Source organism: Microcaecilia unicolor, chromosome 9, assembly GCF_901765095.1.
Source record: "Microcaecilia unicolor chromosome 9, aMicUni1.1, whole genome shotgun sequence".
Lineage (NCBI taxonomy): Eukaryota > Metazoa > Chordata > Amphibia > Gymnophiona > Siphonopidae > Microcaecilia > Microcaecilia unicolor.
The window spans coordinates 221195097-221219428 of NC_044039.1; the positions used below are offsets into that span (position 1 = coordinate 221195097).

General features: G+C 44.9%; 2 protein-coding genes across 2 annotated transcripts in view; one reads left to right on the forward strand and one right to left on the reverse strand.

Moving 5' to 3' along the window:
* The window catches only part of ADCK1 (aarF domain containing kinase 1), a 179890-nt gene extending 178247 nt beyond the window's left edge, over positions 1-1643 (reverse strand). Inside the window, exon 1 of the mRNA XM_030215362.1 lies at positions 1550-1643. The gene's annotated coding sequence lies outside the window, so the exon portion shown is untranslated. The remainder of the gene's footprint in view (positions 1-1549) is intronic.
* Positions 1644-1825: 182 nt separating this feature from the next.
* SNW1 (SNW domain containing 1) overlaps positions 1826-24332 on the forward strand; it is a 67878-nt gene continuing 45371 nt past the window's right edge. The window contains exons 1-3 of the mRNA XM_030214059.1: positions 1826-1944; positions 16530-16683; positions 20233-20394. Of these exons, the coding sequence (XP_030069919.1) occupies positions 1931-1944; positions 16530-16683; positions 20233-20394 (330 nt within the window). The 5' untranslated portion in view covers positions 1826-1930. The remainder of the gene's footprint in view (positions 1945-16529; positions 16684-20232; positions 20395-24332) is intronic.

Here is a 24332-nt window from a genome sequence, read left to right on the forward strand (position 1 = left end):
TCTTGTGCACGCTGACGCTCAGCGGTCTCCGGCGCAACCGTGTTTGCGGCCTGCCCCCTGCTCTTCTTCTTGCTCCTCTTGTGCATGCTGATGCTCAGTGGTCTCCGGCGCAGCCACGCTCGCAGCCTGCCCCCTGCTCTTCTTTCTTCTTCCTCCTCTTGTGCACACTGACGTTCAGCGGTCTCCGCCACCCCCTGCTTTTCTTTCTTCTTGCTCCTCTTGTGCACGCTGACGCTCAGCGGTCTCCGGCGCAACCGTGTTTGCGGCCTGCCCCCTGCTCTTCTTTCTTCTTGCTCCTCTTGTGCACGCTGACGCTCAGCGGTGTCCGGCACAGCCGCGTTCATGGCCTGCCCCCTGCTCTTCTTGCTCCTCTTGTGCACGCTGACGCTCAGCTGTCTCCGGCGCAGCCGCGTTTGTGTACAAGAAAGAAGAGCAGGGGGCAGCTCCGGAGACTGCGCTGAAGAAGTCTTCGGCAAGTGGGAGTTGGGGACCCCCAGCAGCAAAGGTATTTGTTCGTGAGGGGGGTGAGGCGGTGGGGGGGGGCAGCAGGGCGGCACTCAAAATGTACCCCCAACCTCGGTCTCTGGGCCCCCTCCCACCATGATGTCTGGCTACGCCCCTGCATGACGCCCCCTCCCTACCCATCTTCAAATCAATGCTCAAAGCCCACCTCTTCAATGTCGCCTTCGGCACCTAATCACTACACCTCTTCTCAGGAAAACTTAACTACCCCAACTTGACATTTCGTCCTTTAGATTGTAAGCTCTTCCGAGCAGGGCCCGTCCTTATTTGTTAATTTGTACAGCTCTGCGTAACCCTAGTAGCGCTCTAGAAATGTTAAGTAGTAGTAGCAGGGGCGTAGCCAGACTTGCGTGGGAAGGGGGTCCACAGCTCGAGGGGAGGGGGCACATTTTAGCCCCCCCTGCCGCCACCCCCTCCTGCCGCCATTGTCGCCCCCCCCCCCGTCTCTGCTGACCCCCCTCCCGCCGCCACCTACCTTCCGTTTTGCTGGCAGGGGACCCCACTCCCCGTCAGCCGACGTCCTCTCCCGTAGAACGCAGCGGCACTGGCAGAGAAAAGTCTTCTTCCTTGCATGCTGACGTCCTGCACGAATGTGCAGGATGTCAGACTCAGAGAACAGAACGTCGGCTGGGAGTGGGGTCCCCGCCAGCAAAACGGAAGGTAGGCGGGGGCGGGTTCACCGGGAGGGGGGTCCCCACTGAAATCTACGGGGGCCCAGGCCCCCTCAGGCCCCATGTAGCTACGCCACTGTAGTAGTAGCATTGTCTCAAAATATTTGCTTGTTATACTACTACTATGTTTTCTCATTATTATGCTACCCAAAAACCTCTGTAACTCTAAATGTATAGTCTCTTCTATATTTTCACTCTACATAAGCCACATTGAGACTGCAAAGAGGTGGGAAAATGTGGGCTACAAATGCAATAAATAAATAAACGTTGTAACCCTACAAACAGTGGCATGTGCAATCCTGGAGACTGTGAAATACTCCTTTTCATAGGTCGTCGTTTATCATAGAGGTCATTACCGGTTTTATTAGTGTAATTAATTCCCCGGTCAACTGTCCTGCGAGCCGGCGCCGCCTCACCTCCTTGACTCCGGCGGGGGGAGACTCAAGAGACGGGGAAGAGCGACGGACGCCGTTTAGCCGGGAAGACGCGCGTGACGCCAGGGGTGGGGGGGGCGGGGTTGGCTCTTCCCCCGCCTTCCCAGAGCCGGTCTTGCTTGACGGCGCGGCGGCCCGACGCTCGACCTCCACACACATAGCTGTAATCGCTTCCGCGCGGACTATGATTCCCAGCACGCCTCGCGCCCCCGAACATGCGCACTGGGCTCTTCGCAAACAGACGTTGACCCGCTTGATGTGACGTCAGACCGTGGCTGCTGCTCTCTGGAGTGAAGAAGCAAGATGGCGCTGACTAGGTGAGTGCGAGCTTTTACTAGCGTCTGGTTAATGGGACCAGACTCTGAACATAGCGCAGTCTGGCCCTGAAAACGATGAATTTTGGACGGCACAAGACACCTGTTGTAGTGGGATAGTTCAGCTCTGGGCTGTGTCTGTTGGCTTCTGTGGGAGGCTTGGCCGAGGCCTCCTCTATTCCTGGCAAAATAAAAAGCAGAAGGGAACAAAATAAGCAAATAATAAGATCACCATAACGTGCGGATGGTCTGCTTTTGATCTTAAAAGACCCCCCAACACAAAAGATACAGATGATGTGTATTTTTATTTCTTTTATTTATTGCACTTGTATCCCACATTTTCCCACCTATTTGCAGGCTCAATGTGGCTCACAAAGATCTGTTATAAGTAATGCCACACTAGGAAAAGACCAAGGGTCCATCGAGCCCAGCATCCTGTCCACGACAGCGGCCAATCCAGGCCAAGGGCACCTGGCAAGCTTCCCAAATGTACAAACATTCTATACATGTTATTCCTGGAATTGTGGATTTTTCCCAAGTCCATTTAGTAGTGTACATAAGTACATAAGTAGTGCCATACTGGGAAAGACCAAAGGTCCATCTAGCCCAGCATCCTGTCACCGACAGTGGCCAATCCAGGTCAAGGGCACCTGGCACGCTCCCCAAACGTAAAAACATTCCAGACAAGTTATACCTAAAGATGCGGAATTTTTCCAAGTCCATTTAATAGCGGTCTATGGACTTGTCCTTTAGGAATCTATCTAACCCCTTTTTAAACTCCGTCAAGCTAACCGCCCGTACCACGTTCTCCGGCAACGAATTCCAGAGTCTAATTACACGTTGGGTGAAGAAAAATTTTCTCCGATTCGTTTTAAATTTACCACACTGTAGCTTCAACTCATGCCCTCTAGTCCTAGTATTTTTGGATAGCGTGAACAGTCGCTTCACATCCACCCGATCCATTCCACTCATTATTTTATACACTTCTATCATATCTCCCCTCAGCCGTCTCTTCTCCAAGCTGAAAAGCCCTAGCCTTCTCAGCCTCTCTTCATAGGAAAGTCGTCCCATCCCCACTATCATTTTCGTCGCCCTTCGCTGTCCTTTAGGAAACCATCTAACCCCTTTTTAAACTCTGCTAAGCTAATCGCCTTCACCACGTTCTCCGGCAACAAATTCCAGAGTTTAATTATGCGTTGGGTGAAGAAAATATTTCTCCGATTTGTTTTGAATTTACTACACTGTAGTTTCATCGCATGCCCCCTAGTCCTAGTATTTTTGGAAAGCGTGAACAGACGCTTCACATCCACCTGTTCCACTCCACTCATTATTTTATACTAGTAAAAAAGGCCCGTTTCTAGGAGAGATGAAACGGGCTCTAGCAAGGTTTTGGGGCAGGGGGAGATGGGGTTTGGAGGCTGTGGAGGCAAGTTCAGCAAGCCAGCTGTCCCCGAAGCACCCTGCAGGCACGGGGGAGCTAGCGTCAGCGAGGCAGGTGTCCCCCGACCCCCCTCGAGGTACCTGCGAGATCCGATGGTGTTTGCGTCGCGGTAGTTTCCAGCAGTGTGCTCCGCCCTCGTCGTCATGCCAGATTGGAGTGGGTCAAGAGCAGCTTGAGATGAGAGAAAGTCAAGGCAGCGGCTGTGAACGGCAAGGCATCAGGAACGGTCGCAGTGGAAAGAGAGAGATTGAGGATATATGACAGATAAAAGGGGTAGAGTAGGAGAGATGGTGTTAATAAGGTGGGTAGGAATAGGATCAGGTAGTTCATTTTGAGGAGAGAAGATGTGATGTTTCTTCATCAGTGACTTCAGGCAAGAAGGAAAAGGACGGAGAGGTTGAGGAAATAGAACGGACAAGAGGAGGGAGAGGTGGGGGTGGTTTGGTAGAGAACTATACAACTTTGTATTTGTTATCCACCGACTGGCCAAACGCCTTTGACGGTACTATGTAAGCCACAAATGCAACAAATAAATGTTCAATGCACGTGCATGTAACTTTGTAAGTCTATGTGCTTGAAAATGAGCCTCCAAATGCCCCCATTATGACATAATCTGGGACTGCAGATTAGGGAAAAAAATCTTTTATTGGGGCAAAAGAGAGATAAATGAGACTATATATATTAAGGAGCTCTTGTCATGGGAAATTATGGAAGTTTAAATTGTTCCAAGTTAGTAACCAATTTTTTCTGAACCTTGTATAGCTGTCATTTTTGCCAGTAACTTTTCATAGGATATTGTAGATGCTTCTGTTGTTTTCCAGTGTCTCAGGCTTATTCTGTGTACCAATATGATAACTATATATCACCATTTATCTTGTGGTTTCTTTTAGTTAGGGCTTTGATATAAGTTGTAGCACTTTTTGCCATAACTGGTGAACTTATGAATTAGCCCACAGCATGTGGCACCCTCTCTCCCAAGTTAATTAAATATTACAGGGCTCGACAAATGTTCAGAAAATCTAGGAGCCAGCAGCTGAGACCTCTCTCACTTCCCCTTCCCTACCCTTCCAACACTAGTGAGGTTTTGGAGGAGAGGCGAGGGAATCCGTTTCCAGATCGACAGTAGCTCTTAGAAACTGATTTACTAAGGCTCTTTTCCTATTCTGTGTCTGTGGGCAAAGAAATATTAGTAAATCGGTTTGTTATAGAGCCTCTGCAAATCACTGGCAGAAGCCGGTAGACTCCCTTAGCAAAGCATGCTATCAGTTGTGTGACAGTACCCTCTAGATAAGTGAAGCAAAAAGGTAATTGGCGCTTTGTTTCATGTGATACCATAGCCTAGTCTCTGTCTCACTCGCATGTACCCCCTTCTCTAGCCTTCATCCTGTTGCTTTCTCATCCCCCCCCCCTTTCCAGTTTCACATATCACTCTTTCATACCTCTGCCTCCGGCCTTCACCCTTGCCTTTTGGACTGCATTTTTAGAAGAAACTGCATGCTTCCTATTTCCCTTCCACAATTCAGCTCTGTATGTAAACTTGAGCATGTGATACAGGAAATTTGATCTGCTCTTTCAAGGCACTTGAGACTTGAAACCTTGAGACTTCCCAAACTTCCTGCACCAAGCAGGTCAGACATGCATACCTAACTGAATCGTGGTTCAGAAGTATTCAGTGTACTGTTTGACGTTGCGCTATACAAAACAACCAAAATTCAGGGGATGAAATCCCTGGCGCTAGCATGCAATTTCGTTCTAATCACAGTACCGAAACAGTACTAGTTAAGCTCATGACTAAATTCAAACAAATGATTGCAACTGGCAAGAACATATTACTTCTACACTTCGACATGTCTAGTGCCTTTGACATGGTTGATCATGGAATTCTACTACATATCCTCGAGTACTTCTGAATCGGAGGCAGTGTTCTCAATTGGTTCAAAGGGTTCCTAACCACACGTACATATCAAGTGACATCAAATTCGAGTACATCAGCCACGTGGACACCTGAATGCGGAGTTCCACAGGGATCCCCCCTCTCACCGACCTTATTTAACCTAATGATGACACCCTTGGCCAAACTACTATCAAATCAAAATCTCAACCCATACATATACGCTGATGACGTAACCATGTACATCCCATTTAAACAAGATTTAAAGGAAATCTCCAACAAAATCAACCAAAGTCTACACATAATGCATTCATGGGCAGATGCATTTCAGCTGAAACTTAACACAGAAAAAACTCAATGTCTAATACTCACCTCCCAACACAACACGAACAAATTCACCACCATCAACCCACCAAAACTGAATCTACCAATTTCGGACACCCTAAAAATTCTTGGAGTTACCATTGATCGACACCTAACGCTTGAGTGTCACGCGAAAAACACAACCAAAAAGATGTTCCACTCAATGTGGAAATTAAAAAGAGTAAGACAATACTTCCCAAGGACCGTCTTCCGTAACCTGGTACAATCATTGGTACTCAGTCATCTAGACTATTGTAATGCACTCTACGTTGGCTGCAAAGAACAAATACTCGAAAAACTGCAAACAGCCCAGAATACAGCAGCTAGACTCATATTCGGAAAATCAAAATATGAAAGTGCTAAACCCTTACGAGAAAAGCTACACTGGCTCCCACTCAAAGAACGCATCACGTTCAAAATATGTACCCTAGTTCACAAAATCATTCATGGCGAAGCCCCAGCCTACGTGTCAGACTTGATAGACTTACAACCCAGGAAGGCTAAAAAATCATCTCGCACGTTCCTAAATCTTCATTTCCCAAACTGTAAAGGTCTAAAATACAAACTAATGCATGCATCAACCTTTTCCTATATGCGCGCACAATTCTGGAACGCACTGCCGCGCAACCTAAAAACGATCTATGAACTAACCAACTTCCATAAACTACTGAAGACCCATCTTTTCGACAGGACATACCACAAAGATCAACACATGTGAACCCCCACATGTATCCAAAACTGTCTTACAATGCTTTCTTGTTATATTACTATCATGTTTTTCATTATCATGTAACCCAAAATCCTTTTATAATACCAAATGTCTATTCACTTCTTATTTCCACTAGTCATGATGTATTGTAAGCCACATTGAGCCTGCAAAAAGGTGGGGAAATGTGGGATACAAATGCAATAAATAAATAAAAATAAATTTCTAGGCAACTTGGTGCCCAAGGTTTATCATGCCCTGGATTATTACATTAACACTGTGGTTTAAGCCGCTAGCGCCGACACAGCCTGTTCACTTTGAATAGACTGTTGCAATTCCACGCAGAAGCTGCTAGTGCAGCTTAGTAAAAAGACCCTTAAATTTGTAGATTCTGGAGGGTGTAAGATATGCTCCAGCGGAGATTTAACTGTGATTCACTTTCCCTTTACATAATTTTTTCATGTATAAAAGGGAAAAGGACAGTGATAGGAGTGTACTACCGTCCGCCTTGCCAGGATGAGCAGGTAGACGCAGAAATAATAAAAGAAATCAGAGATGCAAACAAAATAGGCAATGTGATAATAATGGGTGACTTCAATTATCCAAATATAGACTGGGTAAATGTAACATCGGGACATGCTAGAGAGGTACAATTCCTCGATGAAATCAAGGACAGCTTTATGGAGCAGCTGGTGCAGGAGCCGAAGAGAGAAGGAAAAATTCTAGACTTGGTCTTTAGTGGAGCGCATGATCTGTTGAGGGACTTTATGGTACTGGGGCCGCTTGATAACAGTAGTGATCATAATATGATCAGTTTTGATATCAACCTTGAAGTAACTATACACAGGAAGTCAAATACGTTAGTGTTTAACTTTAAAAAAGGAGACTATATAATACTCCCAAAGTTGTACTTGTTCATGGCTCTCCCAATTGACATACCTGACACCTTCTTCCGGGGCCTACAGAGTAGAGTGTTCTCCTTTATGTGAAAAAAAAAAAGACCACCCCGGGTACGGCGAGAGATGATGTATCAATTCCGAGATAAGGGAGGTATGGGGGTCCCCTCATTTTACGATTACTATTGTGCAGCTCGTCTGCGCATTTTGGCAATATGGCTTCAAAACTCAGGAAAAATTTGGCCTGACCTAGAACAGAGTTGGCTGGAACCATACTCACTCAGAGCCATACCATGGTTAGCAAAGTCCACACTTAGGGAAATAATTATGAAAAGCCCCTGCCTCATACAATGGCCATTAACAATTTGGTGTAGGATTAGGGATCAGTTCTTCCCAGAGTGTAAATATTTTAAGCATACATTTCTTAGTTTTGATTCTGGATGGATGGGAAATGTGTGCAAGGTTTGGGAAGATATGGGACTATGTGAATTAAGACAAATGTGTGAAGAGGGCACGATTCCCACATACTCGGAACTTTGTTGGGAACATGGGCTATCTCCCCTACAGGCTTTCCACTATCACAGGGTTCAAAACTTCATCAAACATAAAGCAGGAGAGGAACTCGAGCTTACCGAGACGCAACTGGAGAAAGGGATGGTGGGCGGTGGAAATAGGGGGTGGTATTTAAAGAATATATAAAGCCCTCATAGCCCGAGAAAACCCAGTAGAACATTACACACACAAATGGGAACTAGCAGTAGGCACTACATATGATTCCACACAATGGGTGCGGGCCCTCAAATCCCTACTTCGGGTGTCGGTATGCAGCGCAATGGTAGAAAATGGACACAAGATCCTATATGGCTGGTATTACACCCCTAGTCGTCTGGCTAAGATATTTGGGTCAGGCTCGGGTCAGCGTTTATTTATTTATTGCATTTGTATCCCACATTTTCCCACCTATTTGCGGGCTCAGTGTGGCTTACAATACATTGTGAGTGATGGAAGTACAATATGTTACAGTACAATTATGGTTACATTGTGAAGAGTTATGAGAGACAGAGTCAAGTAAGAACATCTTTGGGGCGTAGAACAATGGAATGATACAATGGGTTGGCGGGAATGTGGGTGTGAAGGTGATATGTATCATATTTGGTGGTCATGTGCTCACGCAGTCAACTATTGGGAGAATATTGTGAACTTTGTAAAACTAGTGACTGCCATGAATTATCCATTGAAAATTGAACATACTACTACTACTACTACTTAGCATTTCTATAGCGCTTGCTTACTACATTTTAAACCTCTGGCGATTCAGCCTCATGTACATCAGTTTGCTACTCAGGTGTTTGTGGCGGGCAAACTAATTCTAGCGGCGTCGTGGAAAAACCTTCGATTACCAGACATCTCGGTTGTCTTGGACAAATTAAAATATATTCAACTGATGTCCAAACTAGAGAGCTGCACGGCTTCCGTCCCCGCGGGAATCCCGCGGAACCCGCGGGATTCCCGCGGGGACGGAGGCAGTTCCTGCGGGGTTCCCGCGGGGATGGAAGCAGTTCTGCGGGGTTCCCGCGGGGACGGAGGCAGTTCCTGCGGGGTTCCCGCGGGGATGGAACCAGTTCTGTGGGCTTCCCGTGGAAGTGTAAGCTGCACCTGCACCAGCCTCTCATCTACCGAATACCAATTTATTTGAGTGCTGTCTCCTCCTCCTCCTCTTCTTCCTTGCTTTAACAGCATAAATGTGGAAAGTCTTCCATTAAGGAGGTGGTAGAGTCACAAATGATGACGGAATTCAAAAAGGCGTGGGATGAACACAGAGGATCTCTAATTAGAAAATGGAAGTTATATAAATCCTAACCTTAAATGGCTGCATGTGTGTGGATGTGTCAAGTGACGCTTAGATGGCGACTCTGGCTGTGATGAACTAGAGCTGATACCTGGCAGACTTGTATGTTCTGTGTCTCATACATGGCAGTCTGGTGTAGGATGGGCTGGAAAGGGCTTAGACAGCAACTTCAGTGGCTGGAACATGAGGACAGTGCTGGACAGATTTTTACGGTCTGTGTCCCACAAATGAGAACATGAATAGGCTGGAGTGGGCTTCGATGGCAACTCCAGCAGTTGGAACATAAGGATGGGGCCAGATAGACTCCTGTGGTCTTTGTTCCAGAAACACGAAAGAAAGACCATAATCAAGTATATAATATCACACTCGTTGATTTAATGATGAATTGATCATGAGTGTGATTATTGGGCAGAGTGGATGGACCGTTCAGGTCTATTTGCTGTCACTTACTTTGTTACTATTAATCCTCTTTGCTCCCAGGCTGGTGCACAGACCTCAGCTCTGACACAGGCACGAGAATCAGATGTCACCTGACCTACTGGCGCATGCATGTGGCGGCCTCTCAGCACACAATCCCAGTGAATCAGAGACAAATCTTACATGTGCGCACCAGAGTGTTCCAAGTTCCAACTTCCGGTCCGTCCTTGCCTACAGTGCTGTGGCTCAAATCCAGAAAGGAAGCTGACTGGAACTTTCTTTTATGTACTATTAAATTCTTACGGGGATGGGTGGGGATGGGTTAAATTCTTGCGGGGACGGGTTGGGATGGTTTAAATTTTTGCGGGGATGGGTGGGTACGGGTAAGATTCCAGCGGGGTGGGTGGGGACGGGTAAGATTCCAGCAGGGACAGGCGGGGATGGGTAGGATTTCTGTCCCCGTGCAACTCTCTAGTCCAAACTTACCACTTTGAGCAGAGGGCGTCTGGCCCAACACCAGAAGATATGGGATTTATATTATAAATGATCAGCATCTTTCGTGACTTAACATTGCTACAAGGATTGTAGGGGGGGGAGGGGAGAACAGAGGAAATGCAAGATGGTTTCAATAGCAGATTGAAAATAAAAGTAGTATTGTATAACAGTTATCAAAGTTACCTATCCATGTGATGTGACAATGTTTTCATCTTGACTTTGTATGGTTTGGAAAAGCATAAATAAACATTAAAAAAAAAAAAAGACTATGATCTTCTCATTTTATCATAGTCTCCTTTTTTAAAGTTAAACGCTAACGTATTTGACTTCCTGTGTATAGTTACTTCAAGGTTGATATCAAAACTGATCATATTACGGTGGAAAAAAAAAACTTAGGGGGACAACTGAGAAGGGTAAAAACTGTACAACAGGCATGGACGCTGTTCAAAAATACCATCCTGGAGGCCCAGGCCAAACATATTCCACAAATTAGAAAAGAAAGACGGAACTCCAATAGACAGCCATCCTGGTTGAAAAGTGAGGTGAAGAAAGCTATTAGGGCTAAAAGAAACGCCTTCAGAAAATGGAAGAAGGAACCGTCTGAAAATAACAAGCAGCATAAGGAGTGTCAAAGCAAATGCAAGGCACAGATAAAGAAGGCCAAGAGGGATTACGAAAAAAAGATAGCATTAGAGGCAAAAAAGCATAGTAAAAAAAAATTTCGGTATATTAAAAGCAGGAAGCCGGCAAAAGAATCGGTTGGGCCGCTGGATGACCGAGGGGTAAAAGGGGCGATCAAGGAAGACAAAGATGTAGCGGAGAGATTGAATGAATTCTTTGCTTCGGTCTTATACGGTCTGTGCCAGAGCCGATGGTGGGAGGTGGGGATAGTGCTGGGCAGACTTGTACAAATCAAGGTAAGGTATACACAAAAAAGTGGCGCATTTCTTGGGCAGACTGGATGGACCGTGCAGGTCTTTTTCTGCCGTCATCTACTATGTTACTGCACGGCCATTTCTTTTTTCCAGTCTTTTTACCCACTGCGGTAATAGGGGCCCTGGCGTGCAGCAAAAACGGCCACCGCTGCTAGCACTGCAGCTTAGTAAAAGGGCCCCTGTTTGTTCTTGAGGCAATGACAAAGAGCAGCAGTGGGATTTGAACCCTAGCTTCCCTAGTTCTCAGCCCACTGCTCTAACCATTAAACTACTCCTTCATACCTGTTTCTATAAGGGAAAGGAAATGAGACTAAAATAATAATTTTTTAAAAAAAAAGGTGCCTTTAAACAATTCGTGTACATGGAGTCTCCTTAAAATCTGTACAGGAAGATATTAATGAACAAAAAGAATACCATGAAAATACCAATGCAGATACCACCGAAATAAGCATTGGGTAAAACTAATGAACAAAACAGAACTGTAAGATGAGAATAATATTTGATAATATGAAAGAATCATTTGCATTTTGTATTAATTTGGTTTTTATCTGCAAACCTTGGCTTCTTATACCAACCTCCTGCAGGGAACCATCATGTCTGTCTGTCTTCCCTCCAGTAGTTTCTGAATCGCCCTCTAATTTTGTTCACATTTATACTGTAAATGGAGTACTCGATGACCCCCAGTTCACACTTTGAATCCCTGTTTCTTTTTCTTTTGTCTAGTGAAATGGGCATGTGATTATCATTGTGTGTTTTGAAAGCTACCCTGCCACTTAGTACCTGTGGTCAACTAAGGAAGCTGAGCATCATGAAATGTTCACAGTCTTTTTCTTTTTCTACCCTCTCTGATGCCAGCTGGCATGGCTGGATGCAGTGATCGCTCACTGTGCTAGAAGGAGGTCTTTGGGCTGTCTTCCTGAGCTATACTGGCTCCTTAATAAGCCTGACCTCAGTCATCTCTCTTAAACTAGCATCTCCTGTGCTGCAGTGCTGTGACTTGCCCATCTATTTGACTTTTGTTCTAAAACACTACTACTGCTACTTCTCATTTCTATAGCGCTACAAGGCAAACACTATCCAAGGACAGAGAATATGTCAGTTTTCTTCATTCTGTGGTACCTGGAAAGGAAGTTTTCACTTTTAACTATTGTGTATATATATTTTAACTGTGATTGGCTGCTTTGAGATTTTACTGGAAGCTGGTTGGATTACAAGCTATTGCTAATATCTTTTACTTGACGTATGTTTTAGCGATTCAGTGAAGGTGAGCGCACCACTGCTTTTACGGCTGACACACAGTTGGCATAGTAAGTGAAAAATCTGCTACCAAACTGGTTTATTTATTGGGTGGAGACCACTTTCTTTTCTCTTCTTTCTTGGCAAAGGTTTGAGTAATAAAATCTGCCATAAATATTTCCAGTTTGATTACTAACTTGGGCAGCTGTGCAGACGGAGGAGTAATGATTGTTTACCAGCTCCTCTGGAGCACCATTACACTTGGCTGCATGTCTGTATCCGTCATTGAATAGAAAGCAAGCAGAATTATTATCAGCTGGGAAGGTTTCCCACAGAGCATGAAGACAACAGAAATCTGGCATACTAGTGACAAGACAGTCAAGTTTACAATCCACGTTCATAAAATTGCCCATAGCTGGGGAAGGGGCACGGTACTTTTTCTTTCTCCCTTTTCTTCTAGTTCGGTTGGAACCTGTGCTTCTGATAACATATACCCAGGAGCTATTATCCATGTTAATAAACCCGATCTGGTCACTTCAGCAGCAGGACTCTAAGTCTGGCCATTGAGTGATTCCCTTCTTAATGACCTTGGGTTAGTTTGTGATCGTGTGGATGGAGAGTCAGGCCTCCTGATTAGGACTGGAGCTGGCAGAAGGATAATCTTTGGGACTTGCTGGTACTTGGAATCATGTGAATGATCTTCATTAGATAGTTGCCTCCCTGGGCTCCGTCTGCCGTGCTCAAACTGGACCTTGCTGCTAAAGAAGCAGTAGTCCAGGGCACATCTGCCTCATTGAAGCTCTCAATGCTGTGGGAGCTGTCCAGCCTGGTGTTTCAGCAATTTTCTTGGTCAACATGCTGTGGGACATTCAGGCTTCAGCAAGGTAGTGCATAGATTTTCCAGTAATCTACTGGCTCTGTTTTTAGTCTTAGTTTTCATAAACAATCTACATCTAGTGTTCTCCATTTGCTGAACCTTTCTCAGATATACATAGTCCCTGAGCTGCAGAGCTGATCTAGATTGGTTAATGGACCCTAGCACTTGTGTACACACCACTACATGCTCACAGCAGTAGGTTCATATTTGGATTCCTTTTGGCTATGTATCTGAACTCTAGAAAATGGATCTGGGAGAGCCTCTCCCTTGCCGACAAGATCCAAAACCTCAGCTCAACTCTTTGCTTTGTTCTTTGCTTCATAATTATGCCAGGTTTATTTCATACATAAAAACATAAGAATAGCCATACTAGGTCAGACCAATGGTCAATCTAGCCCAGTATCCTGCTTCCAACAGTGGCCAAGCCAGGTCACAAGTGCCTGGCAGAATCCCAATTAGTAACAACATTCCATGCTACTAGTCCCGAGGCAAGCAGTGGTTTCCCCCATGTCCTTCTCAGACTATGGACATAAGTATTGCCATATTGGGAAGAGACCAAAGGTCCATCAAGCCCAGCATCCTGTTTCCAACAGTGGCCAATCCAGGTCACAAATACCTGGCAAGATCCCAAAAAAGTACAAAACATTTTATGCTGCTTATCCCAGAAATAAGCAGTGGATTTTCACCAAGTCCATTTTAATAATGGCCTATGGAAGCCGTCCAAAACTTTTTTTTTTTAACCCTGCTAAGCTAACAGCCTTTACCACATTCTCTGGCAACGAATTCCAGAGTTTAATTACACGTTGAATGAAGAAACATTTTCTCCGATTTGTTTTAAATTTACTACTTTGTAGCTTCAGTGAATGCCCCCTACTCCTAGTATTTTTTGAAAGAGTAAACAGACGCTTCACATCTACCCGTTCAACACCACTCATTATTTTATAGACCTCTATCATATCTCCCCTCAGCTGCCTTTTCTCCAAGCTGAAGAGCCCTAGCCGCTTTAGCCTTTCCTCATAGGGAAGTCGCACCATCCCCTTTATCATTTTCGTTGTCCTTCTCTGCACCTTTTCTAATTCCACTATATCTTTTTTGAGATGCGGTGACCAGAATTGAACACAATATTCGAGGTGCGGTTGCACCATGGAGCGATACAAAGGCATTATAACGTCCTCATTTTTGTTTTCCATTCCCTTCCTAATAATACCTAACATTCTATTTGCTTTCTTAGCCACTGCAGCACACTGAGCAGAAGATTTCAACGTATCGTCAAGGACCTAGATCCCTTTCTTGGTCAGTGACTCCTAACGTGGAACTTTGCATTACGTAGCTATAGTTCTGGTTCCTCTTTCCCACATGTATCACTTTGCACTTGCTCACATTAAACATCATCTGCCATTTAGCCGCCCAGTCTCCCAGTCTCGTAAGGTCCTCTTGTAATTTTTCACAATCCTCTTGCAATTTAACAACTTTTAATAACTTTGTGTCGTCAACAAATTTAATTACCTCACTAATTACTCGCATCTCTAGGTAATTTATAAATATGTTAAAAAGCAGCGGTCCCAGCACAGACCCCTGGGGAACCCCACCAACTACCCTTCTCCATTGAGAATACTGACCATTTAACCCTACTCTCTGTTTTCTATCTTTTAACCAGTTTTTAATCCACAATAGGACACTACCTCCTATCCCATGACTCTCCAATTTCCACTGGAGTCTTTCATGAGATACTTTCAAACGCTTTTTGAAAATCCAAATACACAATATCAACCGGCTCACCTTTATCCACATGTTTGTTGACCCCCTCGAAGAAATGTAATAGATTGGTGAGGCACGATTTTCCTTCACTAAATCCATATTGACTTTGTCTCATTAATCCATGCTTTTGAATTTGCTCTGTAATTTTGTTCTGTATAATAGTCTCTACCATTTTGCCTGGCACCGACGTGAGGCTCATCAGTCTATAATTTCCTGGATCTCCTCCTTTGAGAAAAATGACCATTTAACCCTACCCTCTGTTTTCTGTCCAATAACCAATTCCTAATCCACAACAGAACATTGTCTTCTATCCCATGACACTAATTTTCTCAGGAGTCTCTCATGAGGAACTTTGTCAAAAGCTTTCTGAAAATCTAGATACACTACATCAACCGGCTCACGTTTATCCGCTTGTTTATTCACGTCTTCAAAGGAATGAAGCAAATTGGTGAGGCAAGACTTCCCTCGGCTGATCCAGTGCTGACTCTGTCCCATTAAACCATGTTTGTCTATGTGTTCCTTAATTTTATTCTTTGTAATAGTTTCCACTATTTTGTCCAGCACTGAGGTCGGGCTTACCGGTCTGTAACTTCCCAGATCACCCCTGTATCCCTCTTTAAAAATCAACATTACAGAACGGAGTTTGCTCAACTTTGTTTTACATTAACCAGTGATTTTTATTCTAATGCCAAATTAACAGGGCTAATAGGGGGGTGGGGGTTAGTGAAGAGCAGCTAAGCACTTTGCCTGTGGCGTCACTTGCTGGGGATTTAGAAAGCAACATTAGACCCAGTTTGGGACAGAGGGATATTTTATTTATTTGTTACATTTGTATCATTTGTACATTTGTTTTCAAAATCTGCACTCTGGTCCTCAAAAGTATCTACGGCGAAGCCCCAGGATACATGACAGACTTGATCGACCCACCAACCAGAAACACATCCGAATCAATACGAACGTACTTAAATCTGCACTACCCAAGCTGCAAAGGACTGAAATACAAATCAATTTACGCATCCAATTTCTCCTACATAGGCTCACAATTGTGGAACACTTTACCAAAAGCCTTGAAAACCACATACGACCACCTAAACTTCCGGGGAAAAAAAACAAAAACTAACCTGTTTAAAAAGGCATACCCTACCAATCCTGATCTCTGCAACACAACAAAACTAAAGTACGTAATGGACATAACACAACTCTTCCGTTGTACGATTCCCTAGTGTGGTTGTGCCATACGTACTTTATCTTACCACAACACCACTTTGTATTTGTTTCCACCGGAGTCTGCAAAGGCCTCTCCGGTACTATGTAAGCCACATTGAGCCTACAAATAGGTGGGGAAATGTGGGATACAAATGTAACAAATAAATAAAATCCCACCACATTTTCCCACCTATTTGTAGGCTCAGTGTGGCTTGCACAGTTCCGGAGAAGTGGTCACAGACTCCGGTGTGAACAGAGTGGATAATATTTGGTGTGGTTCGTTCCATGCAGATTGCAAGGGTGGGATCATACGGCAAGGGATTTAGTATTGTCCGTTTCCTAGTTTAGTTGTTGTTTCATTATTTCATATCCTGCTGTCAGTCAAGCTTTTGATTTCTCTGTAGCAGGGGATGAAGGAAAAAGATGGGAAAATGTTGTAGAGAATGGGCAGTGACCATCTGCAAGGTCTGCGCTGTAAAACTGTGCTAAGAATATCTTCCTCGTTTCTCTGCTTCTAGCTTTCTACCAGCACCTACCCAGCTATCCCAGGACCAGCTGGAGGCTGAGGAGAAGGTGAGAGCCCAGAAATCACGACAGACAGCTCTGGTTTCATCTCGCAGAGAACCACCTCCATATGGATACAGAAAAGGTTGGACCCCCCGCTCCCTGGAGGTAAGCTTCTGAAATCTTTGTCTCCTAATTCTTTTTCAGAACTGCCTTTATTTAAAACTGTTTTATCTGGCTGATTGCCGTTTTTGTTGTGGAGTCTCTCAGGGTTTGTAGTGAGAGAATAGGTTTTCAAATTCTTCAGTGTCACTGCTTTCCATTCTGCATGCCTAATATACAGTACTATGCCACTGACAAGGCTGTTCTCACCCATCATAGCAGCAGTTTAGCAGAGCAGGGGCTTGTCCGCTAACTAAACGTCAGAATCCAGACGTGGAACAAGTTGAGCTAGCATATGGGTTTGCCACTTGACCTAGTCTTAGGTCACAGTTCTGCTTCTGCACTGCCCAGGGGTGCATGCGGACTAAGGCCTTGGGGATGTATTTCTCTTGCAGTGATGCTTAGTATCTTTCCTGAAGCAGCACTAAGAGGAGCATTTAGCTGTAGTTTTTTTTTAAAGATTATAATATCTTTGAACAGTATAAGGGGAGGTAGGTTTATGTATGGTGGTCCTTGTATGGGGAAAAGACCTGGAAGAAAATGCTGATCTAGGAAATAGAGAAGAACTTTCTTCAGAGAAATTGCATGGACCCCCTATACTACTCTGTTTCTGTGCAAGGAAACTACTGATTTTTATCGTTATTTAAAGTTTTATTAAATCATGACCAAAAAATACAAGAGTATACATTTCCATCGTCCATCACTCAGATATATTTTTATTTATTTTATTTTAGTTACATTTGTACCCCGCGCTTTCCCACTCATGGCAGGCTCAATGCGGCTTACATATACAGGTACTTATTTGTACCTGGGGCAATGGAGGGTTAAGTGACTTGCCCAGAGTCACAAGGAGCTGCCTGTGCCTGAAGTGGGAATCAAACTTAGTTCCCCAGGACCAAAGTCCACCACCCTAACCACTAGGCCACTCCTCCACTGTTGCTACTATTTAAGATTCTACATGGAATGTTGCTATTCCACTAGCAACATCGTCCCTTGCAGATCACCAGTGTGGCCACGCAGGCTTCTGCTTCTGTGAGTCTGACGTCCTGCACGTACGTCAGACTCACAGACACAGAAGCCTGCACAGCCTTCTACATGAAATGTTGCTAGTGGAATAGCAACATTCCATGTAGAATCTCCAATAGTATCTATTTTATTTTTGTTACATTTGTACCCTGCGCTTTCGGCTCAATGCGGCTTACATGGGCAATGGAGGGTTAAGTGACTTGCCCAGAGTCACAAGGAGCTGCCTGTGCCTGAAGTGGGAATTGAACTCAGTTCTTCAGGACCAGAGTCCACCACCCTAACCACTAGGCCACTCCTCCACTCCAGAAAATACAGAGGGTTGTCAAGTTGAACACTGCAAAAACCCAACTCTTGGAAGGTGGAGACAGAGGGACCACTGCTAGCCCATAGTACACACAGTTCCCTCACATGGTCAGGTAGTGAGCTTCCGTGCTGAGTCAGCTGCCATACTTGCTGTTGTGCAACACAGAATCAGCTAATTTAATTGGACATCCTTGTTTGTCATTGAATAATGCAACAAAAAGCTGTTGGGTGTTGGAGGGTGATCTGCATCTCTGATGTATAGGAATTGCATTGAGACTTAAAACTGAAGCTAGATAAAATGCCACTCCTTTTTTTCATTTTGTCTTATGTTGTAACTCTGTGCTGAAGAGTGACTCTGAATTATGTTTGTAGACAGCATGTCTCCCCTGTAATTCATTACTATCGCTTGTTATAGGATTTAGCAAGAAGTGCTTCATTCTATTAGTGTGCTCAGTATGGCGGTGATTTACCTTCCAACCAGGTATATGCACTCCAGAAATGACATGTACAATCTCTGTAGATTGGAGAGGTTCCAGCTTGGAGTAGAGTACCAGTTGAGCCCACCAGGCTAGCTGATACATCACACTGCTAGGGAGTCTTGAAGATTATTCTTCCCTCAGCCTGCTGTGATGACTTCCTGGCTAGTGCTCCTGGGCAAGACATGCTTTGAGTCCCCCATTGCTGACAGAGTTGGTGTCCTTCAAGAAGGCTCCTTTATTTCTCCCCTTCATCAGTCTTGTATGTGCTACTGCTGCCCCATATGATACAGTTTTATTTATTGAATTTCACATTTTCTTGGTGTAACAATACCTTTCCCAGAGGTCACATTTCATTTGTTCACTTAAGTTCATTCTTTGAGGTGTTTCTGGGTACTTCTGTCTCTGTAGGTCTTCATGCTGTATTCATTGTTGGTGTCACATGTCTGTCGTTTTTGACCTGGCAGTTTTCCTCCTGTTTTTTGCTCATGGTTAAAAAGCAAGAAAGTAGCGTGCTCAGCACAACACTTACAAAACACCGTGGAATTGAGTAAAAAAGAATAATACTTTATTGAAAAAACAATGTTAAAAAACTCAAAAGACTCAACACGGAGCCGTTTTTCGGCAAACAATGCCTGCCTCAGGAGTTTGTTTGTTGTGTAAGCCAATGAATGGAGCAACATAAGCGAGGAAACCAAATCAAGCTTCTAAAAAGACTAATGATAGGTGAATGCGCCAAGCATAAGCTTGAAATGGCAAGACACTTCCTATTTTGTGGGCTGTAAGGGCTCCTGCTTTATCCATGTGCTTACCAGTTAGCATGCGGTAATGTAGATGCCCTTATTGGTTGGCATAGGAACACCCATTCTCTGCCCGACACGTCCTCTTAGTGCAGCAGATCTGTCACCATGCCTAAGAACCTTGCTGTGGCACCATTAGCCACTGTAACAAATCAAAGGACAAAATGTTGCTCCATTCATTGGCATACACAACAAACAGACTCCTGAGGCAGGCATTATTCGCCAAAACACGGCTCCATGTCGAGTGTTTTGAGTTTTTTAATAAAGTAGTATTCTTTTTTACTCGTCTCCATGGTGTTTTGGAAGTGTCGTGTTGATCACGCTATTTTCTTGTTTTTTATCTTTACCCCCGTAGTGGATCTAGTTTCTCCAAGTTTGTGGGCTTTTTCCTTTGCTCTTGGTTGGCATCTAGCACCATGAGCCTTCATTCTCAGCTACAAATGTTTTTCCCCTGTTTTAAATCCCCCCTTCCAGTTTACTTGATTTGGTCCTTACAGAGAGACAATTCCTGGCTGGAAGTTGCATACCAAGGATCCTTCCAGAACTCTGCAGACATAAGCCTAAATGTGGGAAGTTAACAATGTGTGGGCTACCATTTAGATGGTTTATTTTATGTATTTATTGATTGATTAGGATTTATTAACCACCTTTTTGAAGATATTCACCCAAGGCGGTGTACAGCAGGTACAGCTTGACATAAAACTTAAAAATAGTACAGGGTCCCATTTTATGCAGTGAGATCCTATGCTAAAATAGCATGACTTGTAGTAAAATAACCTGTTTTAATGGTAGCCCAATTGCTGATGTCACCCCTAGATGTTCTATTAATTGTTGACTTGCTCGGTTCTCCCCAGGAGCTAATTTCTCTTCAGCAATGAAATAGAATCCAGAAAAAAGGAAGTCTGTTAATTATTTTGTTCTAAAAGCTGTTTTAACACATATCTCCTCAGGAGTTTGGAGATGGGGGTGCTTTCCCAGAGATTCATCTGGCACAATACCCCCTGGAAATGGGGAGGAAGAAGAAAACGTCCAATGCTCTGGCCGTCCAGGTGGATGCAGAGGGAAAAATTAAATATGATGCCATCGCGCGTCAAGGACAAACTAAAGAGAAGGTAAGATGATACAGAGCCTGGAGCATGCTGCATGTTTGTCTCGGAGAAAAAAGAACCTAGTGGTTCACTTATAATCACTGGAAAAGAGCCGTTTCCATTATGTAGCTTCCCACTATTCCAGTGCCTGTGGGATAGTTGTATCCATCAACCAGCAGGTGGAGATAACAGGTTCTGGAATAATGGGAAGGATTAATGGAAAGAAAATGATCAGATAAGACCTAATTTCTCCAAAAATAATCTTGTAAATGCTGTCAAAGAATGCATGGACCGTGGGTTGCATATGAGCTTTGATTTTATTCATGAGCTCAGAAGCCTGTCAGTAAAGCACTATGGTTTTTTTGTCCTAGGTGTTTATACATTTCAATTTTAGGTGTTTATTTTCCAACAGATGTTCATCGATATTTTGTTGTCACAAAATGAAATTTTAGGGATTTGTTTCCTTCTCCCAGACTCTCATGTTCTTCTTTTCATTTCTGTTTCTCTTCTGGGTCACCTCTCCCTTTCCAGATTCTTTTTCTCTGTATGTACCTCCTATCATTCTCTGTTCTCTCCTCATCTAGTTTGTCTACTCCAGGATAGGGAGCAGTTCCAGCTTGCAATGACTCCACCTGACCCTGGCTCACTATAGGTAGAAGTAGTTTTCTTCCCACTCCCCACCTGTTGCTGATCGCAATATTTGAGTCGGCCAGTGCCTGTCTTCCCTCTCCTCTCTGCTGCCAGTCTCTATTTAGCAAAATAAAACCAGCAGCCACAGCACTTCAACCTGCTGCTTCCTCCCCTGGAGTGCTAAAAACACAATGGCTGCAGGCGGCAAGAGAGAGATCAGGTTGAGGTGTCATGGCTGCAGATAGATTTGGCATTGATGAGGAGATGGAGGAGAAGCACAGGCCAGCTGAAGTGCTGCTGCTGTCACCATTTGTTGTCCAGTTCCACTCCTGCAGCATTTACATGACCAGGAGTTGGGCTTGCCACCAGGGCACTGTGATGACATCTGGCATCTGCCTCTCTCTTAAAAAGCACAAGGGCAGTAGATAGGGATGAGAACATTGCAGTTGTAAGAGAGAGGCTGTTCAGGGACTTGCAGACAAAACCCCCATTGGGAGTGTCTTATTGGGGTGGAGGTGGAGATGGAAAGGGCTTGGGAATATATAGCATCTAAGTCTTACATTTTATAGTACCATGCTTCAGACTGACTGAATACAGCAATAAATAATAACTGAATGTCAGAAGTCCTAATTATAGTAGCATAGTGGATCATGGCAGATGAAGACCAACATATACATAGTAACATAGTAGATGACGACAGAAAAAGACCTGCACAGTCCATCCAGTCTGCCCAACAAGATAAACTCACATGTGCTACTTTTTGTGTATACCTTACCTTGATTGGTACCTGTCCTTTTCAGGGCACAGACCGTATAAGTCTGCCCAGCACCATCCCTGCCTCCCACCGCCGGCTCTGACACAGACCGTATAAGTCTGCCCAGCACCATCCCTGCCTCCCACCACCGGCTCTGACACAGACCGTATAAGTCTGCCCAGCACTATCCCCGCCTGCCAACCACCAGTCCCGCCTCTCACCACCGGCTCTGGCACAGACCGTATAAGTCTGCCCAGCACCATCCCCGCCTCCCGCCACCGGCTCTGCCACCCAATCTCGGCTAAGCTCCTTAGGATCCATTCCTTCTGAACATGGCTCACCTAATGTGCCCAGTAAGGCTTTGTAGAGTTATACTTGCCATGCAGTGCAGGTTACTTTCCCTATGATCACATTGTTTATAACAAAGGTCTTTTTCAAGATCAACTCATTGATTCAATTTGAAAAGTTTCACGTCTGGAGATTTTGAGATCCTTTTGTTAAAAAAAACTCCTGATGTAGGCCGTTGGGCTGAAACACATTAAGATTGTCCTTCTTGTCTCTGGAGTCCATGGTCTATTTCCCCACTATCTCCCACTATCTTCCCTATCTGAAAACAAAGCCGAAGAATAGAGTAAGTAAAAACATTTTTTAAATATCATGATATACATAGATATATAAAACGTATTGCTTATTAAAACACACTTGCCCACAGCATAATCAAGGGGTTTAATTTGAAAACAGCCAGGAAAAGAAAATAGAAAAACCTTCATTAACTGGTAAATATAACAATCCATTAACTTTAGGAATTCCATAGCGTCCCACAGATCAATCCACAGACTTGTGAGTTGTGTCCCTCTACCAGTAAGGTGGAGATATAGCAAACCTCAGAGGTTCTCTCTGTGTGGACTTGTGCAGCCAAGAAAACCTCAGTATTCTCTTTATCTAGCAGGTGGAAGGACATCTCTGTGCAGCTCTGGTTTGATCTGGCTACTGGTGTCCTTTGGGCCTAGTTTAGCACAGTCAGGGGTTGAGTGGCTGTTTGTAGCTTCTGGTGTACACCTGGTGGTGCCAGGTCCCACCATGTCGCGCTTTACGCGCTGCCTGCTGCTGACTTGGACTTGCTGAAGGTTCCTACGGTGGATTCATTAATCACAGCGGTCACTAAGAAAACCACTCTCCTGGTGGAGGGTGGCACGTCGCTCAAGGATCCTCAGGATCGTAAGTTGGAGACTTGCTTGAAGCTGTCCTTTGAAGTAGTGGCCCTTTCCCTTCAAGCTTCAGTTTGTGGCTCCTATGCGGAGCGGGCATGCTTATCGTGGGTACAGAAAGCCTTCTCTCCGGAGGACCTCGTGGCTGTTTTGCTGGCCTTAGAGTCCGGTTTAGCCTTCCTTGCGGATCTTCTTTATGATCTTTTGAGGGCTTCTGCAAAGGAGGTTTACCTAGCGGTCACCGCACGTCGCAGGCTGTGGTTGTGACATTGGGCTGCAGACGTGGCCTCTAAGTCACGGCTGGCAAGGCTTCCTTTTAGGGGAATGCGTTTGTTTGGGACAGACCTAAAACAGATTGTGAAGGACCTCGATGACTAAGGGCCAGCGCCTCCCGGAGGACAGGTCCAAATTTGTGCGACCGGTGGGACCAAGACCTAAGTTTAGGGATACACGTCGTTACTGTCCAGGTCGCGGGGCCTCTTTTCAGAGAACAAGGTCTTCTCAGAGATCTCAGCCCTTTTGAGGTGACAGGCGGGCCTTCCTTTCTGGTAACAGAAACCAGCCCTTAGCCAGGTCCGCCCAATGATGGGGCCCTGGTCCAGCTCCAGCCGGTTATTGGGGGCAGGCTGTCCCTATTCCTGGTGGAGTGGACCAGGGTAACATCCGACGGATGGGTCTTGGAGTTTATCAGAGACAGCTACTACAAGTTGGAATTGGCTCGTCCGATAGTAGACTCGTTTCTGGAATCTCCTTGCAAACCTCCCGCCAAGGTGCGGGCAGTTCGTCACACCCTCATCAACTTACAATGACTGAGAGCCGTCCAGCCTGTACCCCCAGCAGAAAGAGGGTGCAGTCGATACTCCATTTATTTTATGGTGCCAAAAAAGGGCGGTTCTTGGTGACCCCTCCTAGATCTCAAGTGTGTCAGTAGGTCCTTACGGGTTTGACATCTCTTGATCTCGGAGGCCTATTTACACATTCCAATTTTGCCTCCCTACAGGCATTTTCTTCACTTTGCAGTGCTCGGTTGTCATTTTCAATTCATAGTGATGCCCTTCGGCCTAACCATAGCACCTCAGACTTTTTCCAAGGTCCTTGTCGTAGTGGCAGCCTATCTCAGAAAGGAAGGGATTCAAGTCCATCCTTCTCTAGACGACTGGCTTTTGCGGGCGTCTTCTTTCGAGGAGAGTTGACAGACAACCGACAGAGTGGTCAGGTTGCTTCAATCACTTGGTTGGGTGATCAACTTCCCAAAGTGCAGCCTTACGCCCTCCCAGACGCTGGAATACTTGGGAGTGTGCTTCGATACCCGAACAGGGATAGTTTCTCTTCCTTCAGCTCGAGCACAGAGGTTGCAAGGTCAGTTGCGA